At 48.7% G+C, this 18,254-nt stretch overlaps 1 protein-coding gene across 3 annotated transcripts in view; it reads right to left on the bottom strand.

Moving 5' to 3' along the window:
• NTRK3 (neurotrophic receptor tyrosine kinase 3) overlaps positions 1-18,254 on the bottom strand; it is a gene marked incomplete at its 5' end in the record, with an annotated part of 191,957 nt that overhangs the window by 87,393 nt on the left and 86,310 nt on the right. For all 3 annotated transcript variants that reach the window (XM_082768804.1, XM_082768805.1, XM_082768806.1), the window contains one exon: positions 4,996-5,184. In XM_082768804.1, the coding sequence (XP_082624930.1) occupies positions 4,996-5,184 (189 nt within the window). The remainder of the gene's footprint in view (positions 1-4,995; positions 5,185-18,254) is intronic.

Genomic DNA, 18,254 nt, shown 5'->3' with positions numbered 1-18,254 from the left:
GGCACTGAGGCCTGTACTTGGGCTCCAGGCTGGGCACAGGGCATCAGAGCGATGCTGTCACTTCACACTCAGCTCCACATTTATATTTAATGAGAATAATATTTGACAAATGCCCTTATTCCTAGGGGTAAAAAAAAAAAATCCATTTTCCACTACCAGTAGTTTAGGTTTTCTTTTTTAGATAAAAGAAACAGAATACAGCTTAATTTTGTTGTTTTTGATGAAAATGGGAACACGAACTGACCAAAAATAGAAATGCTGCAGAGTTTCCAGCTTCTCATGCCCAGGATGAATAAAACACACTAAGCGAACAAAAAGAATTAACCGTGGCAAGATAAATGCCACAGTTGTAAATGTCCTTGCCATTTTGTTTCCAAGTCCTATTAGAAGCAGAGGTAAGGAAATCCATTTGTTTAAAAAATATGATTTTTGAAATGACCACAATGTTCCTTTTAAACTGCATTGAAAATACAAGATAAAGACAGGGTACTGAGTGAAAGAGTGCTGATGGCGCTTTTATTGTGTGATTTGCCTTGTTTTTTTCTGAAGTACTTCTTTTTAGCCGATTACCATGTATTTACAGTTGGTGTAATTATATCTAATTACTTAATTAGCATGAATACATGTAATTACTAACTTCAAATATGTAATTATGTCAGGGCAGCCTGTAATAAATGAGGTTGAAAAAAACCCTCATTAGGACTCTACGGAAGGACGGCTGCTCCACCCGCGTGGAGGATGCGTCGCCGTCCCGAGACCACGCCAGAAGGAAACTCAGCCCTGCAGGAGGAGAGCAGGGGAAGCATCTGCCAATGACCCCTACCCAAAACCAAGCCCCTTGCCCCAGGAGCAGAGCTTCTCAGCGCCAGTGGGAGCTGAGCATCATCCCTGTGAGGTAGAAAGGGATCTGGAAGGGATCTGCCACCCAGGTTTGTTTCCTCCACTGAGATTTGGATTTTTTTCACTGATGCATGGTGTTCTCCAGACCTGGTTTGTCTGGCAAGAAATACCAGGGAGCAGAACAACAGCTTGACTGTGCCATGGCATTCGAATATGGCTTCAGAGAGCAGATCCAGGAACAAATCTGCATCTGATGCACTGTGCTAGTAATTAATTACTACTGTTAAAGTAAAACAAGCCTCCCAAATGTTTCTTCAGAAACATTACCAGTCTTTCACCACAAAGATCTCCAGCTACTCATAATTACCCATTTTGCAAATTCAAATCCTGAACATCAGGAGACAAAGCTAAGCTAAACAGCCCCTGCTTACTGCCAAGAAGCACATCTATGACGATGTTCTACCTACAGCCTGATGGCCACCTCATGAACTTATTTCAGGCCAATGCTCCTTTCTTTTTTTCCACTGACCAGGAGTTATTTGTTGTACTGAGCTGGCATTTCCTGCCCATAAGGACCAATAGCCATTTTCTGGACACAAATGTGGGTAGACTGGATCTTATTTTGTATTACCAAACCCCCTGACCTCATGACAGAATGCAGAACCACACAGCTCCATCTCCTCATCAGATGTTGTGTCCATGGTGCTTGCCTTACAACAGGCCCTGTTCTTCTCCTCTTATCTGTTTATTTCCAAATGTAGAGAGGTGCAAACTCCTCACAACCTGTCGCTTCTCCTGCCGGCATCTGCCAAGCAGACGTGCCACTTGGTTGTTCTTCCACGTGCCAAAGAACAGGAGGAAAAGTCTATTTTAGGTTATTCTTCTGCAACTGTTTCGTGGTTGTTCTGTCCTCGTTGTCAGTCCTCGTTGCCCAACCTTCCAGGTGGTGCTGAGGATGGCTGAAATGAGGACTGGCTGCAAACCCTAGTACTGCCCAGAATGTCTTAGAGTTAATGTGTGAAGATCGGGGAGCATCTTCTCAAAGAGTTGATGTTTTATCATGAGAAAATGGGATGATGTAGCTTCTTCCATGGCTCAGCCTGGAAGGGAGGAGGACACTGAGCCCAGCTCATCCCTCCTGCTCCTCTAAATCAGAAAGACATAAATTTGTGTGAAGCCCAGAAAGTGAGAGGTGGCTCCAGCACCCTTCATCCCTTCTTCTCTTCCCAGCACCTTCTTCTCCTCCCAGAGGACACATTAGCTGGTGAGGAGCCCACGGGACAGCCTCACGCAGTGGGATCAAGAGGGGCTGCAGCTCTGTGGGCAGGGAGCTGCTCGCCATATTTCAGCTGCAATTCCATTATGCAGAGCTAAGTGGCTGGGAATAAACATCCGTCATCCCTGCGTGATAAGCGATGTTTGCTAGTATAGAGGGTGACAGAAATCTATATCACATCAATGTACTATTAATACTGCATTAAGCATATAGAGTTCGCTCTCCTCATTGCAGTGCGGTAATGGGTATCGGCATGTCCTCCACCCAGACAACATCCAAGAGCACAGGGACACTTGCAGGAGGAAGGAAGGAGAAAAGCTGAGTGATGGAAGAAGAAATTGCTTGCTGAGGATGTTTTTCTCTGTTAACACTTCTGCGCAAAGGAGAGGCTGGGTGCCACGGAGCTCCTTCGCTTGAGGACGCTGCAGCCTTGCAGATGGGCTGAGGCTTGGCAGGTGACAGGAGGGAGGTGACTCCTTGCATCAGTTTGGGCTCAGCTGGACACCAAGGCCCTCCCTGGGCCAGAGGAGCTCTCCTCTCTCCAAGTGGCACCAGAAATGAAGAAATGTTTGTGTCCAAGTTCTGCACAGGGGGAAAGAAATACCCTCCAGCGAGAAAACCATGGGGAGAATGGGAGCAACAAATACTCTCCAGCTCAGGTTTAAGTTGAGCAGAACACATCAGATCAAACAAAACCCTTACAGCTAAAGCTCCCCAAAGCACACTTAATTTAAAAGGTGAATTACGAAACTTTCCAGCCTCAAGCAAAGCCACCAGTAAAGTCAGAAGTTTTGTCCAAGTGAAGTCTTAGGGACTAAAATACAACACATACCAAATTCAACTCTGCCTGAGGTCTCCAAGACTGCTTTTTTGCATTGTGAATGGCAAGAAATTCCAAAAAAACACAAGAGTTTCCAGCCTGCCAGCATCCAGCTGTGATCTGCCTCTTGTTAGCACCCAAATGTAGCACCTGGGTGGGGAATTTGGCTCCATCAGCGCTGCCTCACAGCCCCAGGAAAGCTGGAACACAGAAGCGAGCAATTTGTCGTGGATTTCCAGGGTGTGCACAGTTATTGTTATCGCTGCATTTTCCCCCTGTGGCACCTTCCACAGGAGAAAAGGCTCTGGGTGCCCCTCAAGGCACACTTTGAGATCCTAATCAAACAGCCCTGTAAAACTCCAAGGCCAAATCCTGCTGCAAGCAGCTTCCCCTTCAACCCATCCCAATCTGACAAGCCCCACAGGGCAAATGCTCAGGGCAAAACTCAGTCCCCTCTGGGTTTTAAGCTTGGCAGCTGCACCCTTGCAACAGCACTCACATACTGAAATGGTTGCACAGAAAGTGATCTGAGAGATAGCACAGAAAGAGAAGAAAAAAACATGGGGGGAACCCCTCCCTCCCCAAGCAATCAGGGTTTGTAAATCATTTTGAGATGAGGTGCTATAAGCAATATATAATGTATAATTAACGGCACAGAAAAACCGCGCTACCTTCAGCTTCTCTGCTCCTGCCTAATCAGCGCCCTCCTCCCCCTTCTCTGCAAACAGACCAAATTTAGTGCATTAACATGAAAATCAGAGGGAAAGCCGGGCGCGTTAATTGGATACACCCCTTCGCTCTGGCGATGGAAGAGCTGTGATAACTCACGGCACCCGAGGGGTCTGCCCCAGGGACCCCCCCACAGAGCAGAAAGCTGCGGGTCTCTCTCCTCGGGAAGGAGGAGTGATGCCAGCAGAGGGTTTTATGCTGGCTGAGCTCCTGCAGGTTGGGAGCTTGGCCTCCTCCCAGCGCTCCAGCTTCCAGAGCTTGAGTTATGCTTCCTGCGCTCGTGAGTCAGCAAAGGGGAGAGAGCAGGAGGCGACTTCGGTGCGGCACTCCTTGCTGCTGGGCTGGGCCACGGGAGATGGGACAAGTTTGTTTTTTCAGTCCTTCCTTTTTTTTTTTTTTTTTTTTTTTTTTTTTTTGCAAGCTTTTATTTATTTGCTATTAGATCCGGTTCTGCCTGAAACCAAAGAACGCCAAAGGGATGAGCAATAACAAGGGAGGAACATCGTCTGGACCTCCTGCATTGCTCAGCCTGCATCTCAGAGCTGGTAAAGAGCAGAGGAAAACTGAGCTGCCAGCTGTGAGCTGCGTGTCGGGGGGGGGGGCTGCACCTCCCAGCCCACACGAGAAGCAGTTGGGAACTCCCAGCAAAACATCCTTTTACCCATTGCTTTTCTTTCACGCTCAGAATTTAGGAGCACAAAACGGAGGACCACTTTACCACCACCTGCTATCCTAATGAGCCGAGCTCACAACCCAGATTTACGCCGAGAAGCTGCGAAAGCTTTAGAGAAGCCCATGAAAACAAGACAGCCAGCATCTAAGCCTCCTGTTCTCCACGCACCTGCCCCATCTATGGCCACTTGTCCTGAGCTCGTCCTCGGCCCGGCGGGGAGCCAAGGAGGCAGCCCCATGGCTGGGAAGCTGCTGGAGGAGGAAGGGGAGGCAGGTTCTTTTCCCCAGCCAGGCAGCGGGTCACCTCCATCCCCGCAGCTCCTGCTCGTGCCTTGGACCCAACAAGGCAGAGCCCGGCTTCAAATGGCGTTTTTCAGGCAAAAGGGGGGAAGGTGACTGGTGGGTGGCGGAGGGAGGGTGAAGGGAGGTGAAGGTGAGGGTGGAAAGTCTCCTTGGGAAGAACCTACATGTATGTTGTGATTTCTGAGACCTGAGATTCGCTTTGGTTTCTGGACCATACCAAGACCCATTCTCCTCAAAAAAATATATCCTTCTCTCCTTCCTCATCCTCTTAGCCTCTTCCTCCTCGCCCTCCTTCCCCCGTCCCCCCACCCATCCCCTGGCTTTTGCGTGGGCTCCAGCCGGCTCGGGCACTCACACGTGTCTGGCTTGTGGCAGTTGTGACCTTGTCGGAAGTACTGGGGGTTCTCGATGACAGGAATGCGGGTCATGCCGATCACCACCGTGTCCGGGCCAGCGTCCAGGGACGAGGGCGTCGTGATGCCGTGGTTGATGTGGTGGAGGGGACTGGCCGAATCCTCCTCGCCGCTGATCACTGCCACGGGACCTGCAAACACCAGACACATCCATCAGGCACGGCAGAGGAAAGGAGACCTAAAAGTCCTACTGACCACATGGGTACAAACTGCTATGGGTCAGCAGCAGACTCTCACCAACCTGCCCTACCATCCCTGGTGCCATTTCCAGGACCAGTTTCTCTGAACAACTCACAAGGAAGACACCAAGTTTTTTCTGCGGATTACAGGGTACCAGATTGAGCAGACCTTGCTCAGCTCGTGCTGTGTTCTGCCACAAAAATCAGCATCTCCCCTCACCCTTTCCAGCTCTGAAAGGCTGAGCACCAACAGACAGGCTAGGAAACAGCCAAAATAGTCAAACCCCTGAGATGGGAGTAGCAGGAGTCTCCCAACCCTTCCCAGCCTCTGCCACCCATTCGTGGCTCTCACCAGCACAAGAGCACAGAGGAAGGTTCCCATCCAAGGAGCCCTGTGCCATGCTGAACTCCATCTCGAGGGGCACAGGCTCCAAGACCAGCAGAGAGGAGACCCCCAAGCACAGTATGGAGAAAGCAGTGCCAGAGCTGCACCCCAGCCAAATGCTGCCCTCCCAGGCTGGTCTGCAAGGCCCATAGCACCAATTCCACATCCTCATATCCCTCTTCATTTCAAGTCCTAAAACAGCAGTAGGCCCAAATGCACCCAGAACAACCTAAGATGGCCAAACCAGAGACTGCTCCATCCCCGCCAACCTTCCGACCCAGCCATGGCTCCTCACACCGAAGCGCCTGCACCCAAGAGCATCACTGCTCTAATCCTGCCCTAGCCAGGGGCAAGCTTGTTCCCAAAGGTAAAATCCATGAAGGAAAGAGCTTCCATAACTGAGAGCCAGTGCCTGCCTCTCAGACAGACCTATTTCATGATATTCAGCTATTCCTGAATTTTAGGTATATGCTTTGTTTTATTTTTAGGCCTTCTAATTTTGCTATCAGCTGCCAAGGCTGGAAAAACCTCAGGGGAAAACAGCCCTTAATATATTATTCCCAAATTCCTTCTATTCTCACACATCCCAGGGGCCCGACCTGCCAGCCCACAGCAGCTCCACAAAAACACCTTCATCCTGAGATGAAACCCTTTAATTCCTGCTTCATTTATTGGTGCTACATAAACATGGGATCCCGAGGAGTGGACACTAGAGACCACGCTGCAACCAGACTTACATATTCACGGGAGGTTAAAAGCACTCAGCTAGAAATGTTCCTTTTCTCTTGCCTGGAAGCTGCTAGGGACTACCAGCAGGTCAAGCAAAGGTGCTGCATTGAGCCTTTAGACCTATTCAGGCCTTTTACCTAAGTTCTATAGAAAACACCACTCTCCCATCAGCAATCTATTTCCAATTACACAATTAGTTTATTATGCAGCACTAGCAACAAAGAGGGGAGTCTTCAAGCCATTTTCCTCTCCGGAGTCTCTGGGAGGACAGGGTGAATACTGGCTCCACGCAATCATTCTGCCTGCATTAATCTTGTCTAAAGGCTGCTCGTTTTTGAGGCATCAAGTATTGTTTGGTCTTCCAAGTGGGATATAATAAAGTTATTGTGTAATTAGCAGAGTCCTGGCAGCTGTGACAGGTGTTTTAGTGGCAAGGAAAAAAAAAAAAAAAAAAAAAAAAAAAAAAAAGTCTCTCCCTTTATTGTGAATTCCTTCTGGCAGGTTCTTGCTTTTTTTAGGTTAGGCCCTGGGCCAACGTGACTTCCAGCCTGTGAGACGCACAGGCAAAACTCGGCTCTTGCCGCAAGATGCCTCTGGTGGGACTACGTAGGCTGTATTTCTCCAAGCACAAAAAGCAAAGAGGCAAGAATTGCAATTTGAAGTTTCGTTCCTTCACATTATCAATTCTTTGCGTGCGGACCCAAAGGACTGGTTCTGCATGCTCTGCGCCACCGGCTGGGCTGTGCTGGGAAGGGGCCACCTCTGCTTTTTGAGGTGCACTTCCCAAAAACAACTCATAAAAATATCTGCTGGATATGAACTGGTAACAGTGACTTGAGGAGAGACCATAAAGACCACTAAAAGCCCCAGATGATGGAAGCATCCCTCTGGTATGTGCAGGTTAGGACATGGCTAGATCGTAAGGAGTAGGGCATGACCGAGGTACTTGTGAAATTAAGCATCACCAGCAGCTACTACTACTGGATGTTCATATGGCAACTTTCATGCCAATAAACAGATCCAGTCTGATCCTCTTTATACTCTGCAGGTGTTTTGACTGGTTTTATTTTTTTTTCTCCCAGCAGCTCAGTTCTTCAGGGGAAGGCTTTCTATATGTTTTATCCCTGGTTTCAGACCCCATATTTGCACTCCTAGTCCCTAGCAAATATCAGGTACTCTGAAGTGACTCAACTAAAATCAGCAGTGCCCAGCTTGGACATCTACAAGACCTACCAATCCTCAAAAGCCTCAGAGCCAAGCTCTGATACTCCGTGACCCTCTCAGCTGGAAAAAGTGGGAAAACAAGCTGTTGCAGTCAGGACACCACACGGCTATGAAACCACACACGTTATGCCCTTGCAATAATCTATGGAGGTCTTGGAAGAAAAAATACTGAGTCCTAAGGAACATACCATGATGGATGCAATGCTCCAGATTTCAAGATTTCAGAAACGCTTCTGGTCACAGTAGGCACAGAGCTGGCACAAACCATTTGGGCAATTCCTCCCCAATATCCTCAGCAGGATGTCACTGGGTTAAAGACACAACCTAGAGCTGAGGACTTCTCCAAGTTTCCCCTATTTTTAATGAGGGTGGTGATGGGAAGGGCATGGGGGCAGAAATCAGTGCAACATTAACTCCTACAACACAATCTTGGCTTCTTATCACATTCAGTCTTTCATTCCCATCTCTTTTGGGTGGTCACAGCTGAGATCCAGCTCTCTCTAAGCACACAGGCACTTTCTTGCCCCTCTAAGACTCAGAGGAACACCAGGTTTGCTGCACTAGCCTGAGACAGACTTTAAAAACATCACCGATATCAAGCAGTCACTGATCACTTTTATAGGTTTGACTACTGCTCTGGCACTCAAATATATACTGTTATCTGTAACTCCTGGAAATAAAGCAGCTACCTGCACTTCAATTTTTTTAATCTGTCTTGGCAATATCATATATATTTTTGCTGCTAAGTAGGTAAAGAGGTTTTGTTTCTGATGTATAATGCTGATGAATGGCTTTATTTGGAAGAATTCTCACTGGCCTCAGAAGTAGATTTTCCAGGTAAGGTTAAAGAAAAAAAAATGGAGTAAGAAAAGAGTACAGTTTTTAAGATTTAGGTTTATCTTCCACTTGACAGAGGAATGGCAGAGGACATAGGAATGAAGCCAGTTTTGTACAGTAAAAAATGCAGAATAGTGAAGGGTAGTCTTGAGGCAAGCCCTTGTATATAGTCCTATGATCTAAAAACACCATGAAATATTTTTGGAGCTCCTCTGAAATTTAAAATCTAAAGAGTGATGCAATAGATTTTGTGGTGGATAAATCAGTCTGTGCTCCAGACAAACATATTGTGGATAGTGACTATAAAAACTGTCTATTTGTTAGTATTTTAAGAAGCTTTTGTATGTTCTGAGCATCAAAAGTAGCATAGCTGTATTCTGAAAGGCTTTTGATGCTCCCCTTCCATCCAGGCAGAGATCTTGCCAGCCAGGAGCATCTCCACAGCCTTTAAGGACAGAGTTTAGCTGCTCTCCATGCTAACCACATACAGTTTTCCTGACAGAGAAGCAACGTCAGCAGCAAAGATGGAGCCACAGAGCTGCAGGAAAAGTCTGGGGAGACCTGAAGGAAACTTCAGGTCTGATTTAATTTCATGTTACCCAAAGAGGAGTGAGGCAGCTTGAAAATGCTGTTCCTATAAACATAATGAAAGACTTCACCATTCTCCCTTCCCTTCCACACACCCTCTCCACAGGCAATTCCTCTTCCCAAGAGCACATCTGCCTTGGACAACATCCACCCCAGCCTTTCCTCCACCCTCTTTTCTCCCCCAGCCTAATCAGCAATGCTCCAGTTCTTTTCCTTGCTCCATCTCCATCTTGGTATAATCATCTCTGCAAACACTGAGAAAATACCCTTCCAGACTGCCCTGAAAGCTCTGCTATTCAGAAAATCTCTCATTCCCTACTCATCACTCTTCCTTGTGGCTAAACTGGAGCTTGGCATGGTGGTTTTGTTCCCATCTGAAAGCTCTCTGAAATAGGTTATATGTTTTAGTCCATGCCCATGAATTTCCTGGCTCATTCACAGTGTTATACGGACAACTAGTTATTTAAGAAAAATAAAGCAAATAATAACAAATAGCTTAAGGACCCCCTGTTTGCATGATCATATCATAACGGTAAATTATTTATCAAGACTAAGAGCTATACTTTCTGATAAAGCACAGGCTCAGGATTATAGCATGTTTTATAAATAACCACAGATTAGAGAAGATAAGATAATGGCCACATCACACACATCCATAACATAATGAATGCTCCAAGGCAGACGGGTGAAGAACAACAAAAACTCCAGCTTGCTATCACAGTAACCTCTCCAAAGCAGCAAAAATGATGGAAGGTGTAGAAAACATGACCTCCAAGGGAAAACTGAAAGAATTATGCTTTGTGTTGAGAGAAGAAGACTAGAGGAACACGTGATAACAGCCTTCAAATATGTAAAAGGTTGCAGCAAAGAGAAATATAATAGCTGTTCTCCATGTCCACTGGGGATAAAACAAGAAATAATAGGTTTAAATTGCACTGAGGGAGATTAGGGTTTGAATGTTTTCTCTAATGCCTGGCAGCATGGATGGCTGAGCATGGGAATAGATAACCCAGGGATGTTCCAGGGGGGCTCTGCTGGCCGGGAAGGGAAAGGTTAAAGAAACTTCTCTCAAGGACAGTTTAGCTCTTGGGCCTGATGCTGCTCGGAGCTCTACTCACTTTCCATTTGCAACCAGCCGCAGCAAGGAGAGCTTCTCCCTTTTGGATGCTTCCAAAGCAACTCCAGGCTGGGGCTTCACCTTGCTTCTCCGTAGCAGCTGGAAATCAAGGATGTCTCCATGTCGTTTCACAAAGGACAACTCCATCACACACCTGGCCACGTTCTCAGCACAGGAATGGAGTTCACTTAAGCAGAAATGAGAAGGCAAGAGCTCAGGGCTGCAGGGCATCCCCCTCCCTCCACCCATGTTTCTGGGAGCTGTCACTCGGAACATAGTTTCTGATCAAAAACGATCACTGCAAGAGCTAATTGTGCCATCCGCATTTGCCTGTGTAATATAAAGGAGCCATATAATTAACCTACTTAATTAGGAACTGTATATGACCCATAACTAGAAGAAAAAAACTCTTGTAAAGTGGGTCACCATGCATTGTATAGCAGCACTGAAGCAGGACTCATTAAACCCCAATATATATTACATATAAAATCCCCTCCTCCTTTGACTTCAAACCTCTGTTGGCACTTGCACATTTCCCTGATCTTAATCTTAAATGTTATTCTTCAAAGGGACTGTATCACCGTTGAGCAAGCAGATAATCCCAAAACAGGATCTCTGCCGAGCTTTGCAATTGGGAGCTATACATCCACGTATACACGTTTATTTATAACAGACAGAAAACTAACCCAAAACTTCAGCTTCTCAGAAAAAAAAAAAAAAAATGTTTAAGAAATCCCAACCTTTTGCAGGAGCTGAAATCAAACAATCCCCCAGGGCTGCTCTCTGAGCCAGCAAGGGAGAGAACTGAAACTCATAAAACAATAAGTGAAAGCACAACAAATACAATTAAAACTCTAGCCATGCTCAGAGTGAGATCACATTTACTGTCTCATAAAAAGAGCCTTGTCCTGTCAGGCAAACAAAAGGAAATCAATTTCTTAATTTTTATTGGCAGATGCGGGCACGGGGCCAAGGCAGTGCTTGGTGCCTGCGTGGGACCCGCTTGGAGCCAGGCTGCCGTGGGCTCCAGCCGTCCCCTGCCCTCCTGCCAGGGGAAGCAGCCACTTCTCTGTGTCCCCTGGGACGCCCGTCCCAACCGCTGGGTTGTCCTTCGTGAGATGCCTCTCCCCCGAGCCACAGCAGATCCCTAGCTCACACACAATACCGTGGTTTAACTCGAAAGCCTTGTAAGCTCTCCCTGTCCTTGCTTTATCACCATCAATTTAACCAGATTCGGGATCTTTCCTGATCGAACAGTGCCACCAAAATGCTGCCATTGGCCAAAGACCATTTCCCTCTTCAGAGACTGAGGTTTCCTTCTGAGTTTTCCAGGTGTTCGCAGGAGGAGAGGAAGGTGCATCTTTCCTCATTTACACCAGTTACCAGCATGCAGCATCGCTCCAGTCCAACTTTGGTGGAGAATCCTCAGACCTCTCCCAATCCCCCCATGTCTTTTTTTTAACCCACCTTTCCCAGGTTTGTTTATGGAGCTTAGGTATGAATCCCCTAAGCCCTCACACTCAGGAACAAGAACATTAAGATCATATCATACGAAATATAAAGTCAATGCGTATGATGGCACAAATGCATAAATCCAGAAGAAAAAGCAACAGAAAATGCTGAGACGATCTGATAATTAAAAAGAGAGGTATTTAACAAGTCATGGCCATGTGCGACAGCAAGGCCCACCAGCAGGAAGGCAAAGCAGGAGTTTTTGCGTCTGGGCATAAAGCTCACAGCCCAGTTGTACCAAGGTGCTTCAACTCAGAGCTCACATAACCAGGCAGGGACTGCAAAAACGGGGGGTGGGAGAACCACAGGAGTATTTTGGATCTTACAGCACAAAGTCCTGCTGACTCTCCAGCCACGTAATAGGGGAAGGATGTTGGATAGTTGCTTTGTTGGCCAACAATCAAACACTTTCACCCCAGAAGCAGCAGCTCCCAGAGCAATGAAAAAGAAGAGAAACTTGCATTGGCCAGTGAAGGAGCCTGCCCTGCCTAAAAGGTGTCGGGAGAAGGGAACAAGCAGCAGAACCACAGCTAGGAGCTGACACCAACATTCCCAATGCTGGTGGGGAGGGATGGGATGGTTGCTGGGTACCACACCTGCAGTGAGACATCAAAATGAGGTCCCCAGTGCCTCACCTCCCGCATACAAAGCCATCATTTCCATCCCAACAGGCTGCATCTTGAAGCCAAAACCTCATCTTCTGCCCCCAGCTCTCCGGCTTCACCCAACCAGAGCTGAGCACCATGCTGTCTGCCCCAAATTCTCAGCTTATTGCCACTTACATTTCCCCTTCACCCTTTCCTCCCGACTGGAGCTTCACCTTTGTTATTTCCCAGCCACGTCTCCAAACTGTCACCTCGGGGGCACCTTGAGCTCCAGCGCAGGGCTTTACGAGGTGCGAGCTGGGCAGCTGCTGGGTGAAGGCCGCAGCAGCGCCCATTAATCTCCCAGCTCACTCATCCCTATCACAGACACGCCGTAAAAATGATATAAGCATTTCATTCAAACGGCACTGCAGAGGGAGTGGGGAAAAGCACAGGGCCGATTGATTTCCAGTATGTCTGCTCTTTACCTCCAGGTATAAATACAACAGCAAAATCAATCGGAATAACATCATATCAGCTCTCTAATCTCTTCTGTTTGCAAGATGCGCTTTATATACTGCAGCAGTTCCTACAGCCGACACTCTTGTCTACAGGAGGCACCTTCCCACCCCAAATCCACCCACCCGGCTCCCAGCCACTGCGGTGCCAGGCTCTGAGATCTGCAGGTCCAAGCCACAGTATAGAGAGGTCTCCCAGCTCAACGAGCCTTGTCCCCGTGAGACCAGAACCACCGAGCCCTTGCTGAGAGTTTGGGTCACATTAGAGCTCGTTAGAAGGGAAATGCTCCCTCCCTGGCATTTCTTGCTAAGTGGCTGGCTGCTCGCTCAGGGTCGATGGGCACCCAGGCGTGCCCAGATATGCTGCCAGACACAGGGACACCAAGGCTGAGGAAGCAGCATATGCTTCCCCTGTGCCCTCAGGACCCCATAGCTGTACTCATCCGAGAGCTCGCACGCGGCCCCATAACATTTCTCCTCCTCACGGGCACCCAGCAGCCGAATGACCTCGTGCAAACACCCAGGGCTGCCTGCTCAGCGCTGAGCACACGCATTTCCTTTCTGCATTTCCTATTTATCATCAGCCCAAGGCTTTTATCCTTTCTCCTGGCCCCCAGCCACTGCAGAGGGAGACTGTGACAAACTGATAAGCATTTTCCCCGAGCCCTTGCTTGGGTGAACGTGCAAACGCAGCGTGAGGCTGGAGAGGGGGCTGCCTGGGGAGGCATCGGGGGCTGTCCTCTGCACACTTCAGCTCAGCCGAGCTTGGGGAGATGCTCCCTCTCCCACCTCAGGCCAGATCCTGGCTGAAAAGCTGCAAGATAGAGCAAAACCAAAGGTGGTTTAAGCTGCACCTTTGTCTTACACTGCAGTTGAGGCAGGAGATGGACCCCACCACAGCTCTGGGGCACTGACCTGAGCCAAGAGCCCAATGTTGCAGGAACCTCTATATCTGAGCCAGGAAATACCTCAAATGCTGAGAACCACGGATGGTCCCAGAGGCAGTAGCTCAGACCACTCCTACCCAAAGCTTTCCCTGACCTTTGCCAAGACCCATGTCCAGCTCTAATTAAAAAACACCCTCCAAGGAGAGAAGGTGCTGTCAGAAGCATCTCCGCAGCACAAGCCAGGGCAGCAGCATGTGCTCCCCACCAGCCAGGACCACTGCACCCTAAATAAAAGCACCAGCCATGGGCACGTTCCTCATCAGCCTCCTTGATGGGCCCCCAGCTGCCTCCGTCCCCCTCCCACTGCCAGATCAGTCCTGGGCCGCCTGGATCTACTTGGAAAGCTCACCCGCCATGCAAGCAAACCGCTTGTCCTCTGGCTCCAATCTCTTACCGAGATTAGTGCCAATGGAAGTGTCACCACCAATTTCATAATATTATTGGATGGACGCAGAGCCGGGCCAAGTCCCGTATTCCTGACGGGCCATCAAAGCGGCGGGGGTGATGGGGAAGGAGCCAGGCGGCCCTGACAGGAAAGGCAAAGGCTCAGGATCAATTACCCTGACGAGGCTATCTCAGAGCCACATCGCTTCGTGCTGACACCAGCCCCTTCTCCCCGGAGCCCCGCGGCCCCCGCGCCACGGAGGCTGATTTTCTCCAGCAGTAACCAGAGCCCCTGCAAGCCCAGAAAGCTGCGCGTCCCCTCTCCAGATATCCAATTTATGAGGCTCCCGAGACACCGAGGGATTGCGCTGTCATTACAGGACATTAATTTTCAGGCCTCCCTTATTTTGGTTTAATATTCTGTCAAGATAAAAAATCATGCATTAAAAAATAAATAAACGCCCCGCTCTGCATCGCTCGGAGGTTTCAAATGGAAAGGAGTGCTCAAAATGTAAAGTACCTGGCACAACACATGCTTTGTCTTTGCTTTGTGTTTTTCTTTCCTTTTTTTTATTTTTTTCTTTTTTCCCTCTCCAAGATACTGCTTGGACCGTGAAACTGGTCAGTACCGCCATCTGGTTCTCATGCAGCAATTAGTAGTGCTCTTAATTTTTCAAACAAAAATAAGCTTTGGTTATTGGGTTTTGGTCTATTTCTGACCTTTTTATAGAGGACTTTTTATGAAAGCAGCAAGCAGTCAAGGCTGCACATGGCAATGTGATGGGTTCCCTTCCCACGGACACACCACATGCCTGCTCCCTGTCAGCAAGCAGCAACTGCTTCTGCTCAGGGTGCAAATCTATAGACTGAAACCAAACATCAGGCCCATGCTTAATTTCAGGCAACAAATAAATCCTTATGTGGTCAAAAATAATAATAAAAGCCAACCTTTGCAACCACACTTCGGTTTAGTTCATGCATGAGAGTGATGAAAATTTAAAACTTCTGCCTTGGAAGAGGCCATCATTTTTTTTTTTTTTTTCGTTCCTCCACAGCCCTCCTTGAGATGATCTCCAGCAGTGATACCAATCTCTCAGATTTATTCTATCCCGAAATAAATAGCGCATTTCTTACAGAAACAAAACGTATTTAACGTGTATAGCAGTTTATATCCTGAATCTGCTCCTGTAATATTACAAGACTCTTATGGAATATAAAGTCTATGTCGGAAATATACACAAACAAACCAAGAAATTCTTTTTCTTCCCACCGAGTGATGGAGAGGGGATGCAGGGCTGGGGTTTGGGCAGCCCAGGTGCTCTGCAAGCAGTACTGGGAGCACAGAGTTTTACTTCAAGCCCAGGGAGCAACAATTGCTAAAGGGAAAAAATTGCTTTAAAAAAAAAAAAAAATGAAAGAGGGAAAAAGAAAAAAAAAAAGAAAAAAAAAGAAAAGGAGAGGAGAGGTCAGGGGGCTTGTAGGTTTTCCAGAGCCTGTTGTAAATTCATGGGGTGGGGGAAAGCCCTTAACACTCTCCAGGCAAAACTGATTGGCAAAGGACCGATGCATTTTGGCTTGACTGAAACCCACCACAGCATCAACACACTGCTGTTTTCCTGCCACGTCCTACTTCAAAATTTATATTCCTTGTTTGTAAAGGTGGTGGCTTTGCTTAAAAGTCACAGAAGTGGCCCCTAGGGAAAAGCTCTGAAATTACAGCTTTCTGGGAGCTGCTGGCTCATTTGCAAAGAGTATCACCAGCTCGGGGTTCTCTGCCTGCCTTGCTGCGACCCTCATTGAGAGGTCCTACAAAGGAGAGGAAAGGGGAGGGGATGAAAAGCTGCAGAACAGGGAGGGGGGCACAAGACAGCTCCCCACTCCGGGAACTTGCTGCATTGTCTATCCACCAGCCCAAACAACCCCTTTAATAAATTAGAGAGCTATTCATTGAAATGGCTTCCTCTGTCCCCACGCTGCCAGTTAATCTGTAATTCAGATAGATCAGTCAGAAGGCAAGAGTCCAGCATATAAAATGATTAATTCTTCCAAGGCCCGGGGAAATTTCCCTTTATAAACAGCACAGCACTCTCCCCTCCTCAAGGCTGAGCTACAACAGGCGTGTACGCGGCTCCCGTCAGAGGTCAGCCAGGAACATCGCTCGCATTCAAACACCAGCGCTCGCAAATGCAGAGCCACGTCCCTGTGCTTGTGGTGCCAGGGCAGGGGCTCTGCCACAGCCCTCGCAGGGAGTTTGTCTTCTCACCTCCAGCACCCAGTTAGGAATGCTCTGCCTCTTGCCACCCTGCCAGCCTGACACCAAAGCCTTTCAAAACAATGTTGTTGTGTGTTTTTTTTTTTAATGCAGTGAGTGTAAATCATCCTCCCAAGCAAGCAGCCTGGGTTGCAGAAATGCAGCATCCACTGATCCCAGTAGAAAAACAAGCTGCTGGTGCCCACAGAGCTCGGGGCAGGGCACATCTCCCAGTTCCCACAACCACATCACCCCCACTTCCATCACTGTCCTTTCCAACATCAGGAGCTAACCATGGCACTGACGTGAGCAGAAGTCACAGCACAAGCCTGGATGATTTGCAGGTACCAGCAGCACCCACCAGAGAAGGGGAGGGCTGAGCTTTAGGGGCGGAAGAGATCTCAAGTTGTCACCAGAAAATAGCTTCCCATGCCAGCAGGGGGTCACGGCCTGGGACACAGCAAGGGAAAGACTCAGAGGAGGCCTCTGGCTCAAAGATAGGAGTGAAGAAGCTGTGCAGATGGAGCAGCTTCAGAAAAGGAATGAAGGTGGGAGTTAACCAGATGGACACGCTGCCGCGGGCAGCAAGAAAATGGGGACAAGTCATATGAAACTCCACGTGAGACCAGGGACACCTGAACACGATGCCAGCCCCGGAGGCTGCAGAACATAAACAAGCAGCTTCCTATAGCCAGGAGAGAGGCAAGAAGAAGAGGAAAACCCCACTGAAAAGGGATTACAAAAGAAGGCAAGAGGCTGGGCATCAAAGCAGTCACCCAGCATGGGGCTGGCACAAGCAAGAGTTTGACAATGTGAAGGGACATTAAGGCAGGCTCTTCGGAGCCATGATTTTGACTCTGCTGATTTTTGCAAACTCACTTGCCAGCATTTAAAGTGTAAGAGGAGAAGAGCCATCGCCAGCCAAATCCCTGTCTCCCCGCGCATATTTCACATCCTACCCCCAGCTCCTCCGGCAGCATCCTGCAGGCAAGTGGGAGGGAAGCTGCCTCGCGTTAGCCCGCGAGCCACGAGGGCAGAGAAAGATGGGCTGCTTGGCATTTACCTCCGTGACGATGTGCTGCCTCCCTGCCCCGCACCCTGCACCCCCCAGCACACATCTCTAGCTCGGTGGGTTTGGAGCTCTCGAGAGGAGACACGACAACACTTCCACGCTGGGAAGCCAGACCCGAAGACGCGCGGAGGTCGCGTGGCTCCTCCATCTGCGACACCCAGGGAGCCGCAAGGAGCAAGTTGGATAAACAGCATCCTCACCCACAGCACGGTGAGGAGGGGGAAAATAAAAAATAGTAAAAGGGAGCTTGCACGAGGCTGGCAGCTTTCTAGCAGGGGGCAGCCCATATCCACTGAGCTCCAGGCCAGGCATCGCTAGCACAAATCCCACCTCAGGCTGCCAGAGCATCCCGCAGCAGACCCTGCCAACCCCACTCCCACCTTCACCCACCAGGCTGGTAGCACCCTACAGAGCATGGTTTGAGCATGCAGGCAGTGCAGACGTGTGCCTGGAGGGCAGTACGAGGTGAGGACAGGCAGGGAAGGGAGAGCTGTGGTGGCAGAGGCACCTGGACCACAACCAAGCAGCTTTCTAGAAGCAGCTATCGCGTCTCCGCAGAAGTAGTGGAACAGAGCCACTTTTCATCCTACCTCTCAAGGAAATCATCACTGCTGCTACGCAGCCACAATTATGTCTCCAGAGCCTTTTAACGACAGCTCTTTAGGGCTGAGTGGGTTGATGGAAATCTTTTCATGGGGCTGGCAGTGCACGGCTGGGTAGCGACACTGCCACCGACTCCGTGCCTGGGGAGGGATCACAAAATAAGAGAGGTGTTGGGGAGGAGCCCCAGGCAATGCCCAAGCAACATCCCCTGGGAGAGCCATACCTGTTCCCTTGACAGCAAACCATAGAGGCTAATTCCTTATCTTATTTT

Source organism: Aythya marila (assembly GCF_965140915.1).
Source record: "Aythya marila genome assembly, chromosome: 11".
In the NCBI taxonomy this organism is placed as follows: domain Eukaryota; kingdom Metazoa; phylum Chordata; class Aves; order Anseriformes; family Anatidae; genus Aythya; species Aythya marila.
Note: the sequence above shows the minus strand (reverse complement) of the source record. Positions and strands in the feature narration are given on the sequence as shown.